This window comes from Pimephales promelas, chromosome 6, assembly GCF_988280905.1.
Source record: "Pimephales promelas chromosome 6, fPimPro1.hap1.1, whole genome shotgun sequence".
Lineage (NCBI taxonomy): Eukaryota > Metazoa > Chordata > Actinopteri > Cypriniformes > Leuciscidae > Pimephales > Pimephales promelas.
The window spans coordinates 41,911,453-41,934,646 of record NC_142774.1 but is presented as its reverse complement, the minus strand read 5'-3'; the positions used below and the strand labels follow the sequence as shown (position 1 = coordinate 41,934,646).

At 37.7% G+C, this 23,194-nt stretch overlaps 2 protein-coding genes across 3 annotated transcripts in view; both read right to left on the bottom strand.

Annotated features, from left to right (window-relative positions):
- Positions 1–676: 676 nt before the first annotated feature.
- On the bottom strand, positions 677–4,180 carry atp5pf (ATP synthase peripheral stalk subunit F6). Its single transcript, XM_089132589.1, has 4 exons — positions 4,096–4,180; positions 3,050–3,223; positions 2,840–2,964; positions 677–779 (listed from the first exon to the last, which is right to left on the bottom strand). The coding sequence occupies exons 2-4, from the start codon at positions 3,217–3,219 to the stop codon at positions 748–750; spliced, it is 327 nt and encodes a 108-aa protein (XP_088988715.1). The 5' UTR covers positions 3,220–3,223; positions 4,096–4,180; the 3' UTR covers positions 677–747.
- Positions 4,181–7,647: 3,467 nt separating this feature from the next.
- appa (amyloid beta precursor protein a) overlaps positions 7,648–23,194 on the bottom strand; it is a 34,657-nt gene continuing 19,110 nt past the window's right edge. Inside the window, exons 5-17 of one of the 2 annotated variants that reach the window (XM_089132587.1) lie at positions 22,918–23,114; positions 22,258–22,481; positions 20,643–20,810; positions 16,177–16,310; positions 15,561–15,635; positions 13,408–13,566; positions 13,045–13,173; positions 11,606–11,705; positions 9,198–9,392; positions 8,986–9,039; positions 8,810–8,892; positions 7,995–8,141; positions 7,648–7,761 (exon numbers count right to left, since the gene is read on the bottom strand). In XM_089132587.1, coding sequence (XP_088988713.1) covers positions 7,660–7,761; positions 7,995–8,141; positions 8,810–8,892; positions 8,986–9,039; positions 9,198–9,392; positions 11,606–11,705; positions 13,045–13,173; positions 13,408–13,566; positions 15,561–15,635; positions 16,177–16,310; positions 20,643–20,810; positions 22,258–22,481; positions 22,918–23,114 — 1,767 coding nt within the window. In that variant the 3' untranslated portion in view covers positions 7,648–7,659. The remainder of the gene's footprint in view (positions 7,762–7,994; positions 8,142–8,809; positions 8,893–8,985; positions 9,040–9,197; positions 9,393–11,605; positions 11,706–13,044; positions 13,174–13,407; positions 13,567–15,560; positions 15,636–16,176; positions 16,311–20,642; positions 20,811–22,257; positions 22,482–22,917; positions 23,115–23,194) is intronic. The other variant, XM_089132588.1, reaches the window with a different exon arrangement.

The following is a 23,194-nucleotide window of genomic DNA, read 5'->3' as shown; positions in this document are numbered from 1 at the left end:
TTGGTATTGACATCAGTTAGGGTTAGGCCATCGGTAAGTATTCAATAGTATTTAAAATAAAGTCCCTCTGTAATCAATAATCAATTGTATCTCTTAAAACTCATCCAAACTCAACCAAAATGACATTCAAGTTTTTTCCTTGAAAACAAAATGTCTTCATGCCTTCATGCATCTTGAATACAACTTGACACCCTCGTGTCAGAATATGCAAATGAGCCCTGCCTCCCCTCACTCACTCACTCACTCAGAGATCCACTGGTTGATGATCACCCGTTGATCTGATTGGTTACAAGGTGGTTTGTGACGTCAGAAACACCAGCGATTTCAAAGCGTGTTTTTGAGACTGTTTTTGGTTCACTGCAGTTTTAAGGAGGAAATACTCGACTTATGAACTTACACGTGGTGTGTGTTAAAGTGTATTAAAAACAACACATACACACATAAACAACATTAAAAGCTGGATTTACACCACAGGGGGACTTTGACTGGTTAATTTAACATTTACGGAAAACATTTTAATGAGAAAGTCGACCTACGGATGAGGAAATGAAAAAGTCTGGGTGAACGATGCTTTTCTAAGTTACATTAAAAAATAGTGAAGAAAAACTTTTAAAACATTTCAACTAACATTAAAGTTAAGGAGCGACTCAAAGACCTGGACATCACAGACACAAAATGAGTTTTGAACCAAAGTTTGTTTATTAAATATTGTGTAGAGATTTTCAGCAGCACACAGACAGATGAGGATCATTTAGGCGACACCTCCTCCAGTACGGGCTCTGAGGAAACAACAACAAAAGTGTCATTAAACAAGCTAGCGACTAGTCTAACCGGCAGACTAACTAACAGCTAGTCTAACCGGCAGATTAACCAAGTAACAGCTAGTCTAACCGGCAGATTAACTAACTAACAGCTAGTCTAACCGGCAGATTAACTAACTAACTAACAGCTAGTCTAACCAGCAGACTAACTAACTAACAGCTAGTCTAACCGGCAGACTAACTAACAGCTAGTCTAACCGGCAGACTAACTAACTAACAGCTAGTCTAACCAGCAGACTAACAGCTAGTCTAACGCTAACTAACTAACTAACAGCTAGTCTAACTGCCAGACTAAATAACTAATGGCTAGTCTAACGGACAGACTAACCAACTTATTGCCAGACTAACTAACAGGTAGTCTAACTGCCAGACTAACAAACTAACTAACTAACTAACTAACGGCTAGTCTAACCGCCAGACTAACTAAGAACTAACGACTAGTCTAACCGCCAGACTAACTAATGACTAATCTAACCGCCAGACAAACTAACTAACTAGTCTAACCACCAGACTAACTAACTAACTGCCAGACTAACTAACTAACTAGTCTAACCACCAGACTAACTAACTAGTAACTAACTAGTCTAACCACCAGACTAACTAACTAACTAGTCTAACCGCCAGACTAACTAACTAACTAACTAACTAGTCTAACCGCCAGACTAACTTAAGCAGTGAACAGTAAACCTTGAAAATTTCAACAAAATGAAACTAGGGGTGTAACAATTTTCGAACCGAATCGAAAAACTGCGATACTGAACTCACAATTCGAATCGCGATACTGTCATTGCGTACCGAACATGCCCCGCCCCGCGCTACCCCGGCCCCGCCCAGCCCAATGGACCTCATGTCTTATGTATACAGTACACAACGAATTCAGTTTTGTAGCCTAACCACCATTAACACCAAAGAACAAGCTCTGTGTTTTGTTACTTTCGATAATAAGCAAGACGTAATCTTTCAAATTCTGTCTATTTGATCACGAAATTCAAACAATAAATGGCGTTTTGGCGCTCTTTGATGTGGCGTGACAGATCGCTGTAGGCTTACTAGGCCCCTCATTTCAAGCGTCGGCGCGGCGCACGAGTGAACGTGATCATCTGTATGTTGAAAGATACAGTATACTTACAGAAAGGCATCATAACTCGTGTAATCGCTCAATCAGTGTTTCAGCCGCGGAAAGACGTCAATAAAACAGAATAGCTTGTCACAAGCATTATATGTAGCTCAACAGGCAAGCGATTCAGTGTCCACAACTTCCTGTAAATGAACTCTTGCACTAAATAAATGCACTATGTTAGCCTGTATATTATATTTTACTTAACCTGTTAATGATATCTTGATTATTTAATGTATGTTTAAAATATCTTTCATGAAAATGACAACTGTGTAAATATTATATTTCAATAACAAATTAGAGTAAAAACACAAGTTAATGCACAGTTAATGTTCAGTTTATATGTTTTCATACAATGTGTTGTGTGTTGATTATTATATCTAAAAAATAAAAAGCATCTGAAAATTCAAACCGAACCGAGACGACAAAACCGTGGGAAAACCGAACCGTCAGTTTTGTGTATCGTTACACCCCTATTGGCAACACAATAATTGAATCTAACAACAAAAAGACTTTTGAAGCAAGTATATGGTATATTTTTCCTGATCTCTGATCAATGTTGTACATATAAACCCACATTAATTAGTTGTAGTTAAAAGTAACTGGTCTGATTAACCAAGCGCTTCATAAAACAACCCTAAGGTTTGATAATCTTTCAGAGACACTGAAAGATTGATTAGTCAATTTAATAGATCACACCTTGAATAAAACATTTGTAAAAGCTTTGTAAAGGTGTTTGTCTGCATGTTTTCCACTGTAGTGACCAGCAGGGGGCGCCAGTGTAGCGGTTCAAACGAGTCAGAACGGCGAATCATTTTGGGATTGATTCAGTGTTTTTTTAATTTGGATCGTATTCCAGTGGTTATTTTAATGGTGTGTGGTGTTGATTTGATGGGCTCACCGGGGAACTTGAACTGGGGGAACTGGGTCAGATCTCCTCCTCCGTACAGGCGCTGGAGTTTCGTCATCTCTTCCGACATGTTCTTCTGATATTCTGGACCCGCATCCACCACTCCACCCGAAGACCTGAGAGAGTGAGTGAGTGAGTGAGTGAGTGAGTGAGTGAGTGTGTGTGTGTGTGTGTGTGTGTGTATCAGCTGCATCAACACACTTGCTCTTGGTGTTGTACTCGCGGATCTTGTCCAGGAACAGCTTCTGCACTGGATCCAGATCTCTGGCTTTGTTGAAGAGCACCGCGGAGAGGCCGATGTTCCTGCGCAGCGACACACTCACGACTGAACGCAACAGAGACGACAGCCGGAAGAGCCGATGAAGAGCCATGACGCTGCCGGAGGGACACACACACACACACACACACACACAGAGAATCAGTGACACAGCACACACATCATCCATCACCACAAACACTCCTCGTTGGGCTGTTCATCGTCCCGGAAATATTAACCATATTATTGTCATCTTAAAGCAACAGTTCACCTAATATCCCATGATTTCGAGTTTATAAGTTATTAATATGGATATTATGTCTTGGCTTCAGAAGGCTAATAATGGATAAGGTTAAAAGGTTAATCCTGTTAGGATGGATGAAAGCACTTTTGACAAAAAAATACACACTTTTCAAAGAACTCTTCATTCTTAAGAATATTAAAATAAATTGCTAAAAAATAAATGAATAAACCATTGTTAAAGTGCGATTACGACATATTTGACAAACATTACAAACTCATGATCAAATGTAACTAAAAAAAATTATGCCGTTTTGGTTTTTATATCTTTTGAGACCCATGTGTATAAAATTACATTTCTGCTACATTAGACATAAAAATCATGCTTTGATAAATATTAATTACGACATAAAACGTCAATTTTGAGATAAAGACGTATTTACAAACGCATGTTTTTTCACAATTTCACAAATCAATATTTACATGACACTATAAAGTACTTATGTTAAATAATCAGGGATTTTGACTAATCTCTCTCGCTGATGTTTAATTAAGGCCTGATTATCATATTAAATCACATCTTGAGTTTTTAAACGGTGGTGACTCGCTCGATGACATTGACCTCACGCGCAGTAAAGCGCTAACTTACTGATGTTTAAAACACTTACAAGAGATTATATACACTGGCATAATAATTATATCCTCGTTTTCATTCGAAACAAACAAGATAAAGAATGATATCACGTCTAACCTTGTGTTTGACACCCGAGGAACCGAAGAACCAAGAACAGATGACGCTGAGTGCTTCCGGGTCACCGCGCGTGCTGATGGGTATGACGTCACATTTACTGCCGGTGTTATGACGAATCGTGCACATAAATAGCATGCTTTTGTATAATGAAAACAAAACGTACTCAAAGCATTTCTCACTCTCTTGATTTTATTTTAAATTATATATTAACTCTGGCTCAATTTTTATTTTTAAAATCTATTTTTTTGTTTATTTTGTTTAATGTTTTGTCTGTTTATTTTACTTGCATTTACTATCTTTCTTGCGTACTGTTTATAAGTATGTTGTTGTTGTTGTTTTTTAAGACCCTCCCTCGAAATTGGGCCAAAGTACTTTAAAATGGGCCATATAATGTTATTTATATAAGGCCAATATATATATATATATATATATATATATATATATATATATATATATAGGCCATATAAGTCTACACACACACACACACACACACACACACACACACACACACACACACACACACACACACACACACACACAATTAGCCTATTTAAAAAAACTGATAAATTATGATATTTGGACAGCAGAGGGAGACAGAGTGTTTATACCGCAGACTGTACAGGTTTATACAGCTTCCACGCAGAGAATGTACAAAAAATTATTATGCCGTTATGACGTAAATTAGACAATTAATAACAGAAATGTAATCGATCATTCAAAAAAAAAAAAAAAAAGTAGGTATTCTATTCATGTAAAGGCTAAATACTTACTTATAAAACATGACATACCAGAACAATACAATAATATACTGTACAACATGTTGGTGAAATATAAACCATAAGCACATTGAAATACAATGAATATGTAAACATGAAAAATAAAAACAGGCATGTAATACCTGTGGTAATAAATATTTCCAAATAAAATCATAACCTGAGTATTCGGTTCATGTGAACACAATTTTAGTTGATTTTTTTTTTATATATATATTCATGTATACACATAGGCCTACACAAATCTAATTCCACAAGCTATAGACTACTATCTATTTATTTTTCCACAAATATTTAAACTACTGTACACTGAAATTTTAAATGTTATTGTATTTAAATGATGAACAATTACAAAAGAGCCACGACAAAGAGAGTCTGTATGTACATTCAAAACTTTATTTATGGAATACAGTGTAGAAAGCGCAGTTGTTTTCCAATGATACACAGAAAAACGCCACTGAAAAAAACCCTCATCGCCACCCGTATATCATTCAGCATCTCTGAACCACAACAAACACACACTGATAATTACCCATGATGCATCACTGATCTGAGAACAGCAGTGCGAACGACGCGTGACGTCATCACTGAGACGATTCTGTAAACGGTTATGACATTCATCAGACGGGTTGATTATGGATACATCCATCAGTTTATACTGGTAATCTGATCATAACCAGTCACACATCCGGTCATGAGACGCTTTCTACAGCAAGAGGTGAGAGTGAAACGCGCCAAAATCAAAAGAACAACATATGCAATAACATTTTGCAGCGTTGTCACATTATTTTCATGTCAATTAAGCACAAATTCTCATTTGAATGCAGGACACGACTAAACAAAACCCAATAAATTATCATTAAATGAATTCAGTTCTGTACGATGTTACCATAAACACTATTTAAAGAGGCTATATGTACAGAATGACGTTTATCTCATGTGATTTTGAACGGAAGAGAGGCTGGCGGGAACGTTACGGTCACATCCGTTGATTTTCCCGGGAAAAACGTCCCGAGTCCTTCACATAAACATCAGTCTATAGGCTAGAGAACCGGGGAAGGTCTTGTTTTTTAAGTTTCGTTACATACTGTTCACACTTTAGCAATAAAAAGCGATAAGTGAATGCAAATTCATACATATAGCCCATTTAAATACTATTTAATTATTGTGTTGCATTACAATAACAATTTGGGGTAAATTTAAAAAACAAATGCTGCAATGCAAAATAATTTTCTTTTGATTTTGCAGTGAGATGAAGGTGTGTGTGTGTGAGAGAGAGAGACAGATCTGTGGATACAGTGATTTGAGAACACGAAACCGACTGGATACAAACACACAGAAAACACCCCCGAAAGCCCACCCGCCCCCAAACACCCGCTTAAAAAACACACACAACCACAAGTCCAATGGAAAATCTAAATTAAATAGCCGTTTATAAAGAAGGAGTAAATAAATCTCTGAAATGCATAGGATGAAAACATTAAAGACAGTAAATGTACATCAACAGCCACCGCTGGATCTCAGCCTGATAAAAAAATATTCAAATAAAAGCATGGATCCGTTTAATCGAGTATCAAAGCAGAAGCCAATAGAGTTTTTTGTGCAACTCAAATCACATTTTCACAAGTTACTGTTTAACTCTGCTAAAATGTCTCTACATGAGAAAAGACCAAGATCCAAATAGCAGATTTTCTTCATTTTTTTCTATCATGCACTACATAGTTACAACTAGTTTCTTTTTTGCATTACTTTAATATTGACAAAACTAAAAAAGAAAAGAAAAAAAAATGTGTTTTTTTTTGGCAAATTTCTTTTTTTTAATTATTCTTTTTTTCTTGAAAAACAAAGCATAAACAAATCAAACAATTTCAAGATCTCATTCAGAAGAACATCAATTTAACCACCGAACACAGCGCAGCTGCAGTCAGTGTGTGATGAAGAGATGAAGAGGAGGAGAGGCGGGATGAAGTCTCGGACGTTCATCCCACAGATATCCCAGTGTTTCACTCGTTTAGTAGTGTGAGAGAGAGAGAGAGCAGACGCTGCAGGGGACGCAACACTCAATAGTGCATTTCATTCAAATCTGATCGTGCTCATTCAGCCAATGGGACGTCATGGTTGAAAAATCTGGAGTGAATTCAAATTTGAAATATGCATTCAATCTGGTTTGAATATGAACTGAATTTTAAATGGTACGTTAAATTTGATTTGTGATTTGAATTATGCATTCTATTTGGTTTGAACTAAATTTGAGTTATGCGTTCAATTTGAAGTGAACCGAATTAGAACTATTCATTAATTTGAAAGTTTTTGAACTGAAACAAATTTAGAAATTGAATTAGAACTGAATTTGAATTATGCACTCAATGGGATTTGGATTAAATTTGAATTCTGATTTGTGATTTGAATTCCAATTGAATCTGAATTATTCATTGAATTTAATTTGAATTGTCAATTTGATTTTTAATTTGAATTATGATTTGTGATCTGAATTCCAACTGAATCTGAATTATACATTCAATTTGATTTGCGATTTGAATTGTGTGTTCAATCGAATTTGGAATGACTTTGAATTATGTGTTCAGTTGGATTTGTGCATTCAATTTGAAACGGAACCTGAAACGGACCCCAACCGCATTAATCTGATCATGTGACAGTCCGTCCAGCCAATGGGAGGTGGTCTCTGACTGCTAGTCACGGGAACCGGCCAATAGCGGACGAGACGTTTGCGTCAGGTGTCCTCTGCAGCGTCTGGAGATGAGGAGGGTGAGGGTGGGGGTAAGTTACGCCATCAGTTGTGGATCTGCTCGAAGAACTTGTATGTGGGGTTTTCATAGCCGTTCTGCTGCATCTTAGACAGGTGACGTTCCTCCGGGGTCACGGCGGCGTCCACCTGTCAATCAAATCCATTGCCATTACACACCAGCTCACATCTACAGTTGACCTATCTGTAAGTCCCGCCTAACCCTAACTTGTGTCACACTGGTTTCACACTGACAGTTGTCGTTAGCATTAACAACTCCGTTTATTTGTTAATTTATTTATTTAGTTAAATAGTTTATTTAGTTAGCAACAGTAACTAAGGGGGGCGGGGCTTAGCGATTAACTGGCACTGAACTCACTGACCTCAATGATCCCGTGGTGAATGGACGTGTACTGTTTCTTCCTCAGCATCACCAGGGTGATGACGATGATGGTTGCTATGACAACGCCTCCGACCATCAGGCCAATAATAGCTCCCTTATTGGAGCTCACGTCCTCGGCGAAGAAGACCTGAGCAGAGATATGAAGGTACACTTAAGACTCATTTAAGACCAAGAAACTTCTAGAAGGGAACTCAATACATCAATGTGTTCTCTAAATGTCAAAGTTCATGGAGATACACTTCACTTTCCAGGAAAAAAGAAGCTTGATTCGTTTTGCTCAAAACCTGTACAATATGGAAATATTTTACTGTACCTTCTGATCAAACTGAAAAAAAAAAATAGTAATAATAAATTCCTAAAACAAGATACATTTACTTCAGATGTATGATGACATTTGTTTTCTGTGAAATTCATCAAAATTATGCTCATGACTAATACAAGAAGAAATATCAGGAAAAATCAGCTTAACTGAGAAGTAAATTCATCTTGATTTAAACTTTAGATATTTGCATTTGGAAAGCATGCATGCAACATTTAACACCATGACTTTATGAATTTAAAGGACAGTTCACCCAAAAAAAGTCTGACGGGGTTGAACTGTCCCTTTAAATGTGAACTGTCCCTTTAAGACTTTAAGAGGTTTGCGTTGCCATGGCGACTGAATTGCGTATCACATCCAACATGAGGAAAACCTGCTTGTGTTGATCTTCTGTATTGGTGTTGGTTAGCTATAGTACGGTTATGCGAGTGTGTGTGAGTGTGTGTGTGAGTGTGTGTGTGTGTGTGTGTGTGTACCAGTTTCTGGTGGTAGACTTCGCTGTGTCTCTCTTCGGCCTCCATCCGCAGCTCGGGAATATCCTCCGGCTTCAGTCCTGACACTGAACACCACACACACACACACACACACACGGAAATTAAACATGCACTGAAGTGAAAACAGTTATGAGCATATGTTAAAAATATTTCCGTACCTGGCCGCGTCGGGAAGCCTCGGTCTGCGACGGGTCGGGCATCGACCGGCTCAACTGCAGAGACACACGAGTACACACACTCATACACACTTCACAACAGGAGGATTAATACAGCAGAGCATGAACATTAATATTGCTCAGTGTTGATGAATGACTGTGTTTGAGCACTAGTACTAGAGAGCCGGGGCTGCTGGGATAGGTCCAGCTCGTACCCTCGTTCTGTGTGTTGGGCTGGTTGAAGCTCTCGGGGTGAATGAAGCCGAAGCCCTGCGAGTCCTCGGCCGGCAGCGGGTCCAGGCTCACGGTGCTGTCCGGCATCAGCGCGTCGTTGCCGTAACTCACCCGGACGTCACTCTGCAGGTTAGCCAACTGAGCCGACATCTCCTGCTGCTCGCGCTGCAGCAGCTCTGACACACACACACACACACACACACGATTACTTAGCAATCCTAATGGGGACTTTTGATATACATATTTTCATAAAACACACACACATATATATATATATTTATTTATTTATATTAGGGCTGTGCAAAAATTAATTGCGATTAATCGCATCCAAAATAAAAGTCTGTGTTTACATGATATATTTGTGTGTGCTGTATATAATTATTTTGTATATATAAATACCTATGCATGCATGTATATATTTAAGAATTATTTGCGCTTAAATTCTCTCTCTCTCTCTCTCTCTCTCTCTCTCTCTCTCTCTCTCTCTATATATATATATATATATATATATATATATAGAAATACATAATCTATATTATATAAATATAAATATTTTATATATGAATAACACATTTTCTTAAATATATACATGCTTCTGTGTGTATTTATATATGCAAAATAATTACATACAGCATACACAAATATATCATGTAAACACAGACTTTTATTTTGGATGCGATTAATCGTTATTTTGGATGCGATTATGCAACTTAAAAGTTGCACCTGCTATTATTTTTAAATTATATAAAAAAAAAATACATAATTTTTTTTTTTTTTAGATATAATTTAAAAATAATAGCACGTGCAACTTTTAAGGCTATTCCAAAATGATTGTTTTGAGCAAGATAGAGCGACATAGAGCAAGAGAGAGAGAGAGAGAGCGACAGAGTGAGAGAGATAGAGCGAGCGAGCGAGATAGAGCAAGAGAGAGAGATAGAGCGAGCGAGAGAGAGAGATAGAGCAAGAGAGAGAGAGCAAGCGACAGAGCGAGAGAGATACATTTGGTATATTTACATTTGGTACACAGATGGTATATTTATGCATAACATGGAAATGTTTTTTTATTGTTGTTGTTTATTTATTTTATTTTTTTTCACTTTTATTTATCTACATATATGTTTATATATTACTATTGCTTTGGCAATATTGTGCTATTTTACAGCCATGCCAATAAAGCTCATTTGAATTGAATTGAATTGAGATACAGCGAGAGAGAGCGCGAGCGAGAGAGAGAGCGACAGAGCGAGATAGAGCAAGAGAGAGAGACCAAGCAAGAGAGAGCGAGCGACAGAGCGAGATAGAGCAAGAGAGAGAGTAATAGAGCGACAGAGCGAGAGAGATACAGCAAGAGAGAGAGCGAGCAAGAGCGACAAAGCGAGAGAGAGAGCAAGCAAGACTGAGATAGAGCGAGCGAGAGAGCAACAGAGTGAGAGAGATAGAGAAAGCGAGAGAGAGAGCAAGCAAGAGCGAAAGAGAGCAAGCGAGAGAGAGATGATGATACGACAGGATTACAGAGGAAGCTGATCAGAGCTTAATTACAGACACACTTAATGACAGACGAGCTGCTGCCAAACGCAGGACCGAAGCCAGAGAGCAAACGAGCAGATGGAGCAGTGACGCACGAGACACGAACACACACCAGCGGACGAGCAACACGTGCGATCAGACCCGATCCGTCATTACAGTCAGATATAGCCAATCATCATACGGGACCCGCATCACTGAACCAGTCACGGGTCACACGACAACAGTCAAAATTATAGATTTGTCTTATGCCAAAAATCATTAGGATATTAAGTGACGATCATGAACCATGAGGGTATTTTGTACATTTCCAACCATAAATATATGTACGTAAATATATATAATATATGTAATATATGTACGTAAATATATGAATATATCTATAATATATATAATATATGTACGTAAATATATGAAACATTTATTTGTGAGTGTGAATGCAACAAATATCTTTAAAGGCGATTTTCTCAGTGTTTCAATGTTTTTGCACCATCAAATAGTATCTCGGCCAAATATTGTCCTACCCTAAGAAACATACATATTTTTTGTTATTTTTCTAGGGACTATACGGATGTAAATTAGCCCTGTGGCTATAATCCGGCATGTTTACGTCTGTTTTGTTGTCTCAATTCAGAAGTTCATTAATGTACATTGTCCCTATCAAATAAATAAATAAATAAATAAATAAATAAATAAATAAATAAATAAATAAATAAATAAATAAATAAATAAATACACCAATGGGGAGCTGATTTATTGCTGATCTCAAATTCAGAAAATGGACCCATGTGACTGGTTTTGTGGTCCAGGGTCATCATCATCATCATCATCATCATCATCTCACACAGTCTCGTCACAAACTCACCGACTTGGTCCTGGATATCCTCCGCGACTCCCGGCACCTTGTACAGGAGCCCGAGAGACTGGTTCATGCGCTCCTCGATCACACGCAGATGGGTCAGCACCTGAGGTCAGAGGTCAGCGGGTCACTGAGCTTTTAATACGCTTAAAGGATCTTCAAAGATCCCGCTGACTCACGGTTTGCTCATCAGATAATCATCTACAATCAGCTAAACCTAGTATTTGTGTCTCGTTTCCAGTCCAAATATCTACAAATCCTTAAATCAAGATGCAGTTACTAGATGAGCAAAATCACATAAGATATGATGTCCTGGTTTCCGAGGTAATTAATCAAAATTAAGTGAGTTTTTGCTTAAAACAATGCGGTGAGAAAAATCATGTTAATTCAAACAGAAAAATGATTATTTTTCTCACCACATACTGCTGGTTTTAAGCAAAAACTCACTTCATTTTAATTTATTTCCCTAGAATCAAGACTTTAGTCATTTTACTACTTTAGTAAATGCATCTTGATTTAAGAAATGTTTGATATTTGGACTGGAAACAAGACAAAAATACCAAGTAAGAAAACCAAAAGCGTTAGTTTATAAGTTTATAATATAATGGTGTGGTAAACCAGCTTTAAATTCAATTCAATTATTTAATTCAATTAAAGCGGTGTGAAGAATGGATTAACATTAACAAAGATGAACACATAATGTAACATTTATCACTGTTAGTTAATGCATTAACTAATTGGACCCAGGGTTATTATCGTTAACTACAACTATTTAAAAACATTTGTTGACTGAAATAAAGCAGAAATAAAATAAAACTTTAACTAAATGAAAAGCGCTAAAATTATTAAATAAATATTAATAAAATATTATTAAATAAATAGAAATAAATAAAACTAAAATAGATTAAACCAAAATAATATAAACTAATAAAATGACAAAAGCACTATAAATAAAATGAACATCAAAACTAAATATATATATGAAGAGTTCAGATGCAAAAGCCTCTAAGTGCCATTTGAAATTTTCTTCTAAAATTTTCTTTAAGTTCAGTGATTTCACTTAAATGGCAATGATAATTACCTATTAATTGTCATTTAAGTGAAAATACTGAACTTAAATATACAAGCTTGATAAAAATGGTCATTTTAGAAGAAAATTTCAAATAACATTTAGAGGCTTTTGCATCTGAACTCTTCATATATATATATACTGTATATATACAGTATATATATATATATATAAAAATCTTAATAATACTAAAAATTAAAAAATTAAGCTTAACGTAAAGTGTTACCTTCACATTTATACGTCAAGCGCAATAGTTCAACATTGTTATGGGAATTACTTTTTTTATTATTGACATAAAACATCCCGTAAAAGCACAAGAACGCTGACAGTCAATAATGTGCTTTTCTGCAGGTTATGACCAGCGATGGACTCGTACCTGCGGCCGGATCTGCGCGGCTTTCTTCGGGTCCACCATGCGCACGTGTTCGAAGTGTTTGAGTGTGTGTTGACGGTCTTTCTGCTCGGCGCGCACGTACTTCTTCAACAGGCTGAACACATGCCGAGGCTGCAGGACACACAGCAGCATCAGAAACTCACATTCAGGACAACACGGACCATTTCAGGACTCATATGATTTATATTTCTATTCGCTGCGTCCCAATTCTCAGATTTATACACCCTAAAAGCATGCACTCTTTATGAAGATACTTTTGAGTAGGCACAAACTACTTAGTCTCCGTTTAAACTGCCCTGTCAATCAAGTTAAAATGTATCAGTGCATCACGTGAGGCGTGTGTACCCGTGGCGGGTCGCTCTGCAGGGAGGACAGGTAGCTCTCGAGAGCCAGCCGGCGCCGGTCGTTCAGGAGCGCCTCCACGCGAGCCATGTGCGTCTCCACCAGTTGCTGCCGCTCACCGGCCGCCTCCTGCTCCAGCGCCTCCACCTTCTCCTGGAAGCGCTGCGGGAACACCAACAATCAGGCAAAGGCTCATGGGAAATCAAACAAACGCCCCCGTTTTAAGCGGGGTTGGTTCCGAAACTACTTTTTCCCATTGATCTCTCCCATAGGGATTTTTTTGAAAGTCTCTATTAACTCATCCTTCCCTCGTGGGTCCCGAAGCTGAAAATGACCCGAAGCACTAAAATTATACTTTTTTTCTTTTGTTTTTCCAGAAAGACGAGGGTCCCTACATGCAAACCGAAGCATTGACAATAAGGTGTACGGACAGTTTAATAAGACGATACTTTATAATTTCACCATGGTTTTGACTATTTAATTCCCAATTACACTTTTCAAATGATAAAGTTACAATTTAGTGCATTTAAAAAATTTAAGAGTAAAGATCGTTAAGATCTCGCGTCCTCATAGAGCTCGTAATTACAACTTGCAGAGATGCTATCAGCCATCATATTGGTATATCAGCCATCATATCGTTATCGGTCGATATATCGACCATCGTATCGGTATATATCGGCCACCATATCGGTATATCGGCCATCATTTCGGTATATCGGACATCATATCGGTATCGTCGATATAGCGGCCATCATATCGGTATATCGGCCATCATATTGGCCATCATATCGTTATATATCGGCCATCATTTTGGTATATCGGCCATCATATCGGTATCGGTCGATATAGCGGCCATCATATCGGTATATCGGCCATCATATTGGCCATCATATCGTTATATATCGGCCATCATATCGGTATATCGGCCATCATATTGGCCATCATATCGTTATATATCGGCCATCATTTCGGTATATCGGACATCATATCGGTATCGTCGATATAGCGGCCATCATATCGGTATATCGGCCATCATATTGGCCATCATATCGTTATATATCGGCCATCATTTTGGTATATCGGCCATCATATCGGTATCGTCGATATAGCGGCCATCATATCGGTATATCGGCCATCATATTGGCCATCATATCGTTATATATCGGCCATCATTTTGGTATATCGGCCATCATATCGGTATCGGTCGATATAGCGGCCATCATATCGGTATATCGCCCATCATATCGGCATTGGTCGATATATCGGCCATCATATCTGTATCGGCCGATATATTGGCCATCATATCGGTATTGGTCGATATATCGGCCACCATATCGGTATATCGGCCATCATATCAGTATATCGGGGCGATATATTTAGGCCATCATATCGGTATATCGGCCACCATATCGGTATATATCGGCCATCATATCAGCATCGGTCAATATATCGGCCATCATATCGTTATATATTGGCCATCATTTCGGTATATCGGCCATCATATCGGTATCGTCGATATAGCTGCCATCATATCGGTATATCGGCCATCATATCGGTATCGGTCGATATAACGGCCATCATATCAGTATATCGGACATCATAGCAGTATATCGGCCATCATACCGGCATTGGTCGATATATCGGCCATCATATCAGTATATCGGCCATCATATCGGTATATCGACCATCATATCGGTATTGGTCGATATATCGACCACCATATCGGTATATCGGCCATCATATCGGTCGGTATATCGGCCATCATATCGGTATATCGGGCGATATATATATCGGCCATCATATCGGTATATCGGCCATTATATTTCGGTATATCGGCCATCATACCGGTATCGGTCGTTATATTAACTCATACTTCCCTTGTGGGTCCCGAAGCTGAAAATGACCCGAAGCACTAAAATTATACTTTTTTTCTTTTGTTTTTCAGAAATCTTATTTTATTTAATTTTGATAATATTTTTTCTATTTTTTTAATGCAATGTTTTTAATGATTTTTTGTTATTTGTTATTTTATTTACCTTTAAATTACTATATTTGAACAAACATTTAAGCACATTCCTCACATTCTTTCAACTTAAATTCAAAGTAACTCACAATTTCATTAAATTGTTTGATTCCCGGTGAGGGACTGAACTGACCTGGATCACGGCCTTCTTGTCGTTGCGCGGTAAACTCTTCGCCTGTCTCTCGGCCTCTTCCCATTCCCTCATCACCTACAAGACAAGATCACGTGACAATCAGCACTTTATCCTCGGTCACGTTACATCAAACTTCGTATTTCTGTAGAAACAGCTTCAAAAACTCCTTCACACAAATATAGTAAAGTAGATTTGTTAATGTTTTTGAAAGAAGTCACAAAGTTTGGGTTTATTTGACCAAAAATACAGTCAAAATAGGGAAATATCATTGTAATTTAAAGCAGATGTTTATATATAGTGAATATATAGTAAAGTGTAATTTATTCCTGTGATCAAAGCTGAATTTATCATCATTACTCCAGTCTTCAGTGTCACATGATCCTTCAGAAATCACTCTAATATGATGATCTGATGCTCAAGAAACATTTATGATTATTATCAATGTTGAACACGGTTTCATATTTTTGTGGAAACAGTGATCAATGTTTGTTTGTTTTTTTCAGGATTCTTTGCATTTATTTGAAATCGAATCTTTTGTAACACCATAAATGTCACTTTTGGGTCAATTTAACGCGTCCTCGCAGAATGAACGCATGAGTTAGTCTGCGTGTCGCACCTGAGACATGCGCTCGCGGTGTTTGGCCTCCAGACTCTCCTTGGCCTTCAGAAAGTGAGCGTGTTCGTTCTCGTCGGCCGGCGTCTCCAGGTATCGGTCCACGGCGTCAGGAGGACTGGAGGAGGGAGTCGGCACTGCGGATCCCAAACAGAAACAACACATCACAGGAGACTGGTGACATAAGACCTCGTGTCCTCGTACAGCTTGTGAATACAACTTTATTACCAAAAAAAAAAATGCCATCATGTGTTGTCATGTTGAAATTATGGTAAATACAACGTGACGTGAACGCAGCTTAAAGGACACATTGGTACTGAGTCGACCGTTCTCTGAGTGTGTTTTCATGATAATCGAATGTACCCTAGTTTTTACTCGAACCACAGATTAGCTTATGATGCTAGTATATAGGGCATAGAGTAAGTAAAAATAAAAATCGCTAGTCAATACCACTAAATAGGCTCAAAATACCCCACACTAACACGCTAGCATAACATGCAAACCGAAGCATTGAGAATAAGTGTACGGACAGTTTAATAAGACGATACTTTATAATTTCACAATGGTTTTGACTATTTAATTTCCAATTACACTTTTCAAATGATAAAGTTACAATTTAGTGCATTTAAAAAATTTAAGAGTAAAGATCGTTAAGATCTCGCGTCCTCATAGAGCTCGTAATTACAACTTGTAGAGATGCTATCGGCCATCATATCGGTATATCGACCATCATATCGGTATTGGTCGATATATCGGCCATCATATCAGTATCGGTCGATATATCGGCCATCATATCGGTATATCGGCCATCATATCGGTATATCGGCCATCATATCGGTATATCGGCCATCATATCGGCATATCGGACATCATATCGGTATCAGTCGATATATCGGCCATCATATCGTTATATCGGCCATCATATCGGTATCGGTCGATATATCGGCCATCATATCGGTATATCGGCCATCATATCGATATATCAGCCATCATATCGGTATATCGGCCATCATATCGGTATATCAGCCATCATATCGGTATATCAGCCATCATATCGGTATCGGTCGGTATACCAGCCATCATATCGGTATATCGGCCATCATATCGATATATCAGCCATCATATCGGTATATCGGCCATCATATCGGTATATCAGCCATCATATCGGTATATCAGCCATCATATCGGTATCGGTCGGTATACCAGCCATCATATCGGTATATCGGCCATCATATCGGTATCGGTCGGTCTATCGGCCATCATATCGGTATATCGGGCATCATATCGGTATATTGGCCATCGTATCGGCATAGCGGCCATTGTATCGGTATATCGGACATCATATCGGCATCGGTCGATATATCGGCCATCATATCGGTATGTCGGCCATCATATTGGTATATCGGCCATCATTCCGGTATATCGACCATCATATCGGTATTGGTCGATATACAGGCCATCATATCGGTATATCGGCCATCATAACTGTATCGGTCGGTATATCGGCCATCACATCGGTATATCGGCCATCATATCGGTATATCGGCCGATATATCGGCCATCATATCGGTATATCGTCCATCATATTGGTATATATTGGTACACGCGTTGTCATCTTAAAATTACGGTAAAAACGACGTGGTGTGAACGCAGCTTAAACCAGGGTTAGACCATTTTATTCCTGTTTAATCTGTAGCGAAACAACACAAGCGAGGCAATATAACACACAAGAAACTGCAACCTTGAGCAGAACATTCTGGATGATTTGTGCCAAATGATTGTTTTTAAGTTACAGATAATGTATGATGTCTGTTTATTTATACACTAAAATAGAGCTGTTGCAAACTATTCATATCTCAAACCAGCAATAGGATCCAACATGAAATGGCTTGACAAGCACAATCTTCTCTCTTGTTGATGCATTACTTACCATATCAAAGGACTTGATTGAAAGCATGACTTAAACGACACTTACTAAAGTCTATAGATAAAGTCATGAAGAGAGAAGCGAGGAAGCTCAAGGTTTGAAGCGACGATTATATGCATGCAAATGTAAAACACACACACTTCAGTCTCACAAAAATACCAAAAGATTAGTTGAGGAATTACAGGTGAGAAATCCAGAGAGAAGATCCGAGTTAATCAGCACACACACACACACACACACACACACAAGTGAGAAACTGACAGTCAGTGCAGATCAGCAAGAGTCTCAAACTGAAGGAATAATTCATTCACTCGTCGTCATGTCCTTCCAAACCCGTATGACTTTCTTTTACTTTCTTTTCACGGAAGAAGATGTTTAGCAGGATGACACAAAAGCACTATAAATGCATCATAACTAAGGCTGTGAAAAAATCCTGTTCGATTTGAGACCTACAGTAAGTGTTCATTGAATCGATTGTAAAATTGATTTTCCATCTAAAGACGTTTCGATTTTTTAAAAATGGAAATACTTCAGTGCATTTAAAAAAATACTTTAAGGAGTAAAATAATACACTGCATTTAAAGGAGAACTCCGGCGCAAAATGAACCTTTAGTCTAATAACACATTGTTACCTAGTCAACCGTTATCTGAGATTTGTTTTCATGATTGCCGAATGTAAATAGTTTTATCTCTAAAAACAGTTTAGCCTATAACGCTAGTATAATGCTAGTATATAGGGCATAGAGTAATGACAAATAAAAATCGCTTGTTATTACCACTAAAAAGGCTCAAAATAGCCCCACACCAAAACGACAGCATAAAAAGAGTCCCTACATTCAAACCGAAGCATTGAGAACTTTGTCAGTGTCCATACAGTTTAATAAGAAGATGTTTTATACACACAGTAAATTTCGCGAATTCAGGAAGAAGCCATCTTGGAAAAATAGTCTCTACCAGTCGATCTACGAACGCCGATCCAAGTGCGCTGGTGAGATGTGAATAAGGTGATAAGGTGAGCGCGAACAGTAGGCTACGTGTACATATTGAAGACAAGTAAACGGTTTGTGTTTGTGTTTCTTCTGGAAACAGCGGATCATATGAGATTCTGCACAGTTAAGCGCACTTGGATCGGCGTTCGTAGATCGACTGGTAGAGACTATTTTTCAAAGATGGCTTCTTCCTGTATTCGCGAAATTTACTGTGTGTATAAAATATCTTCTTATTAAACTGTTTGGACACTGACAAAGTTCTCAACGCTTCGGTTTGAATGTAGGGACCCTTGTTATGCTGTCGTTTTGGTGTGGGGCTATTTTGAGCCTTGTTAGTGGTAATAACAAGCGATTTTTATTTGTCATTACTCTATGCCCTATATACTAGCATTGAACTAGCGTTATAGGCTAAACTGTTTTTAGAGATAAAACTATTTACATTCGGCAATCATGAAAAAAAATCTCAGATAACGGTTGACTAGGTAGCAATGTGTAATTAGACCAAAGGTTCATTTTGTGCCGGAGTTCTCCTTTAAGATAAGTACTATATAGCTAGTCACATGTCAAGTGTACTTCAAGCACAGCAAAAAAATGCATTTTAAAAGTTAAAATTTGACATTATTACAATGTGCACTTATGAAAGAATACTCTTAAGTGGCCTTTTATTTCGATACTATCTGCAAGAATATCCTTAATATATTATATAATATACTTAAGAACTTACTATACTATTTGAAGTACATTTAATGCACTTCTTTTTCATAATACGACTACAGAAGACCTCAAATACGGTGCATGCATCATTTGGACCAGGGTTGCAACCGTTATCCGTCCATACTAACATTTAAAAAGGCAGCTATAAATTTGTATGTATAAAAAAACTATAAATATTATAAATATGTGCAAAATATTATTTGAAAAATATTTAGTTTATTTTTCTACTCACTATAGTATTGTACTGTTTTTTTTAATTTATGTGTTTATTTTAATCTGAATTTTATTATTTAATTATTTCTTTTTTAATTTAGCCTTTGTAATTAATTCTAATCTATTTTTATTATTGATTTATCTTTAACACTGTTTTTTTTTCCAAGACCCCCAATCCATACTAACATTTAAAAAGGCAGCACCAATTTATACTGTGATTTATTTTTTTTTATTTAAAAAAAAAAGTGTGAAATATTATTTGGAAAATATTTAGCTTATTTTTTTTTACTCACTATGGTATTATGTTTATTAATTATTTGTTTATTTTAATATACATTTTATTATTTAATTATTTATTTTTAATAATTAAATAATAAAAAAATATATGTATTCCATTTTTATTTTAATTTAAATTTTTTCCCCAGATCACACTTTGAAACCCATTTATGATACTTGTGTGGAGCTTTTGGACGGCTCCTGATGGCAGTCTGCTTTCATTATGATTAACAGCATCTTGCTAAACGTCTCTGGTTGTGTTTCGCTGAAGAAACGGCAGAGGTTTGTTGGGCACGAGTGCGAGTGAATGAGTGTTAGTGGCACGCGTGGCGGTTCTGTCGGTGACTTACACACACTGCTGCAGACAGACTGACAGTATTCCTCCGACTCAAAGTTATTGCGGTTCCCTCCGCAGCCACCGTAGATGAAGGGCGCGCACCGGCCCTCCTCGCGCACAAAATACCAGCGCGGCAACATGGCCCTGCAGGGGCCCGTCTCTGCGCTCGCAAAACACACCTCTGACAGGACACACACACACACGCAGACACGCATGAAGAGCAGCGTCTGATGACATGAGAACTAGTGGTTGACCGATATATCGATATTTGGGAGTTTTCCTGATGTGACTTTTATTTTGAAATCATTGTGAATGGCAGTGCCTGCATTAGTTTACTATCTCTGTTTAACAGTTTTGTCTAATAAATGACTTATTTTGACAGCACATGGGACTTCTATTTTGAAATCGTTGTGAATGGCAGCGCCTGAGTGAGCGAGTGTCTTCATTTATTAACTGTCTCGGTTTAATAGTTCTGTCTACGAAATTTCGTGGCTTATTTTGACATGTAGGACTTTTATTTTGAAGAAGTTGTGAATAGTAAGTCCCACCCTTCATCTTTTAATTTAATATCCTTTTCCCTAAAAAAAAAAAAAATCACATTATGATGTTTGTTACTTTAAAATGGTCTAGTCAAATCCAATAATGAACAAATTATGAATAATTCATAAAAATAAACAATATTACAAATCAGAATATTTTTTTGATAGAATATGGGACTTTTATTTTCGGATTATCGCCTGAGTGTCCGAGCGTCTTCATTAATTTACTGTCTCTGTTTAACAGTTCTGTCTATTAAATTACTATAAGGGAAAAAAAATAAGTCTTAGAATCTAATGAAAAACATTCACAAAACTTCACAAACCTTGCAAACATTGGCAAATACAAACTCGTCTAAATTACAGTTACAGGTTTTGTAACCTTTTATTTGTGCACTTAACTATTAATTTATTTGTGAAAAATACTATAATTGGATTTAAGAATCAAGTTGCAATTTAAAGTATAATTCTGTTTGTTTGAATATTTAATGCTAATTTAGCAAATGTCAAACTAAATTCAATTTAATTATGTATCCGTTTTAAAAATTTTAGCCTGTTGTTAGATGTCACTTTTTATTTTAAATCATCAAATTATGAATCATTTGAAAGCTTAAAACACTCAAAATTCATGTTTTTCCACTTTCATTTTGAAGTACTTTGATTTGTTCAGTAATCTGAGTGGAGACCAACCTCAGGTCTGCATTCATGAATCACATCTGTGCATCGGCCATCAAAATAAATGGATATATATCGCTCGACCACTAGTGAGAACAGCATGAGACTGGACGCGCTCGCTCACCTCGCACTGTTAACTGATAGCTCTCACATTTTTTAATAATCATTGAATAACTTAAAAGCTTAAACGCACAAAATGCATCCCGTTTTGAAACTTTTTTTTTTAACTTTCATTTTTTTGGAGTGTAGACCAACCTTATATGTCTGCATTCAGAAGCATTCATGAATCAACAAAATAAAAAAAAATAAAATATAAAAAAATAAATAAAATAAAATAATAATAACAAATAAAAAAAAAAACATCGATATTGTTCGAGCACTGGTGAGAACAGCGTGTGATTGGTTGCTCTCGCTCACCTCGCACCACCTCCTCCACAGACTCGGTCGTCGTGGTCGTGGTGGTCGTCATGGCAACGCTGGTGCTCTGCCCGTTGTCACGGCGCTCGTCGATGACCTCGTCATCCTTCTCGTCCTCGTCTCCGTCTCCATCTTCGTCGTTGTCCTGAGCCTCGTCCTCTTCCTCGTCTGGATCCTCGTCATCCTCCACCACAGCGGGTTCGGCGTCCGCGTCTCGAGTCATGCTGCAGGAAAACGTTTGCTCGTCAAAAAGCATCTTTATAATCCGTCAACCATCTTTTATATAGATACACTTTCACCATTCAATCAGGGGGAAAAAAATCTAATCCCATCCTAATAAATTATCCGACGCACTTTAACTATGTGTGGGACTTTTATTTTGACAGTGTGTGGGACTTTTATTTTGAATGCGTTGTGAAGGCTAAGGCCCAATGCTAAACATTCGCTTGAATCGCATTTTATCCACAGATGTGCGTTATTAAGTGCTGTTATTCGACACAACTGGCGGACGTTTTCCATGCAGGGTGGGCAGACACGACTAATCGATAATGACATCCGTTGTCGATGATTTTCATTATCGATTAGTTATTGAAACCCGTCATGCAGCGAATAAAGGCCCCTCGAGAGAAGTGTTTCGGGGTCCTGGAGTGTAAGCCGCACCTGTTCTCGCTGTAATCGGCCTCTGCTCCTCCCCACCACACGTCAGAATCATCATCCTCATCCTCGTCCTTCATCACTGCGCTGTCAGACGACTCCTCCAACGGGCAGCAGACGAACTCAACGCCCCGGAAACGGTCGATCCCGCACGGCAACAGCATCCCATAATCATGGAGATTCATGCTGCGGTCGCCACACGACTGTGGAGAGGCGGATCACACGAGGAATACTGATGACAACTTTACTAGTTCATAATAATAATAACAACAATTAATTTCAT

Bases quoted from the DNA above. Each gene is read 5' to 3' on its own strand.
- atp5pf (XM_089132589.1), bottom strand. From the start codon at position 3,219: ATGGCTCTTCATCGGCTCTTCCGGCTGTCGTCTCTGTTGCGTTCAGTC. The intron at 2,965-3,049 runs GTGTGTTGATGC...TCACTCTCTCAG, and splicing joins GAGTACAACACCAAGAGCAA to GTCTTCGGGTGGAGTGGTGG. The intron at 780-2,839 runs GTGAGCCCATCA...TTGTTTCCTCAG, and splicing joins CCCCCAGTTCAAGTTCCCCG to AGCCCGTACTGGAGGAGGTG.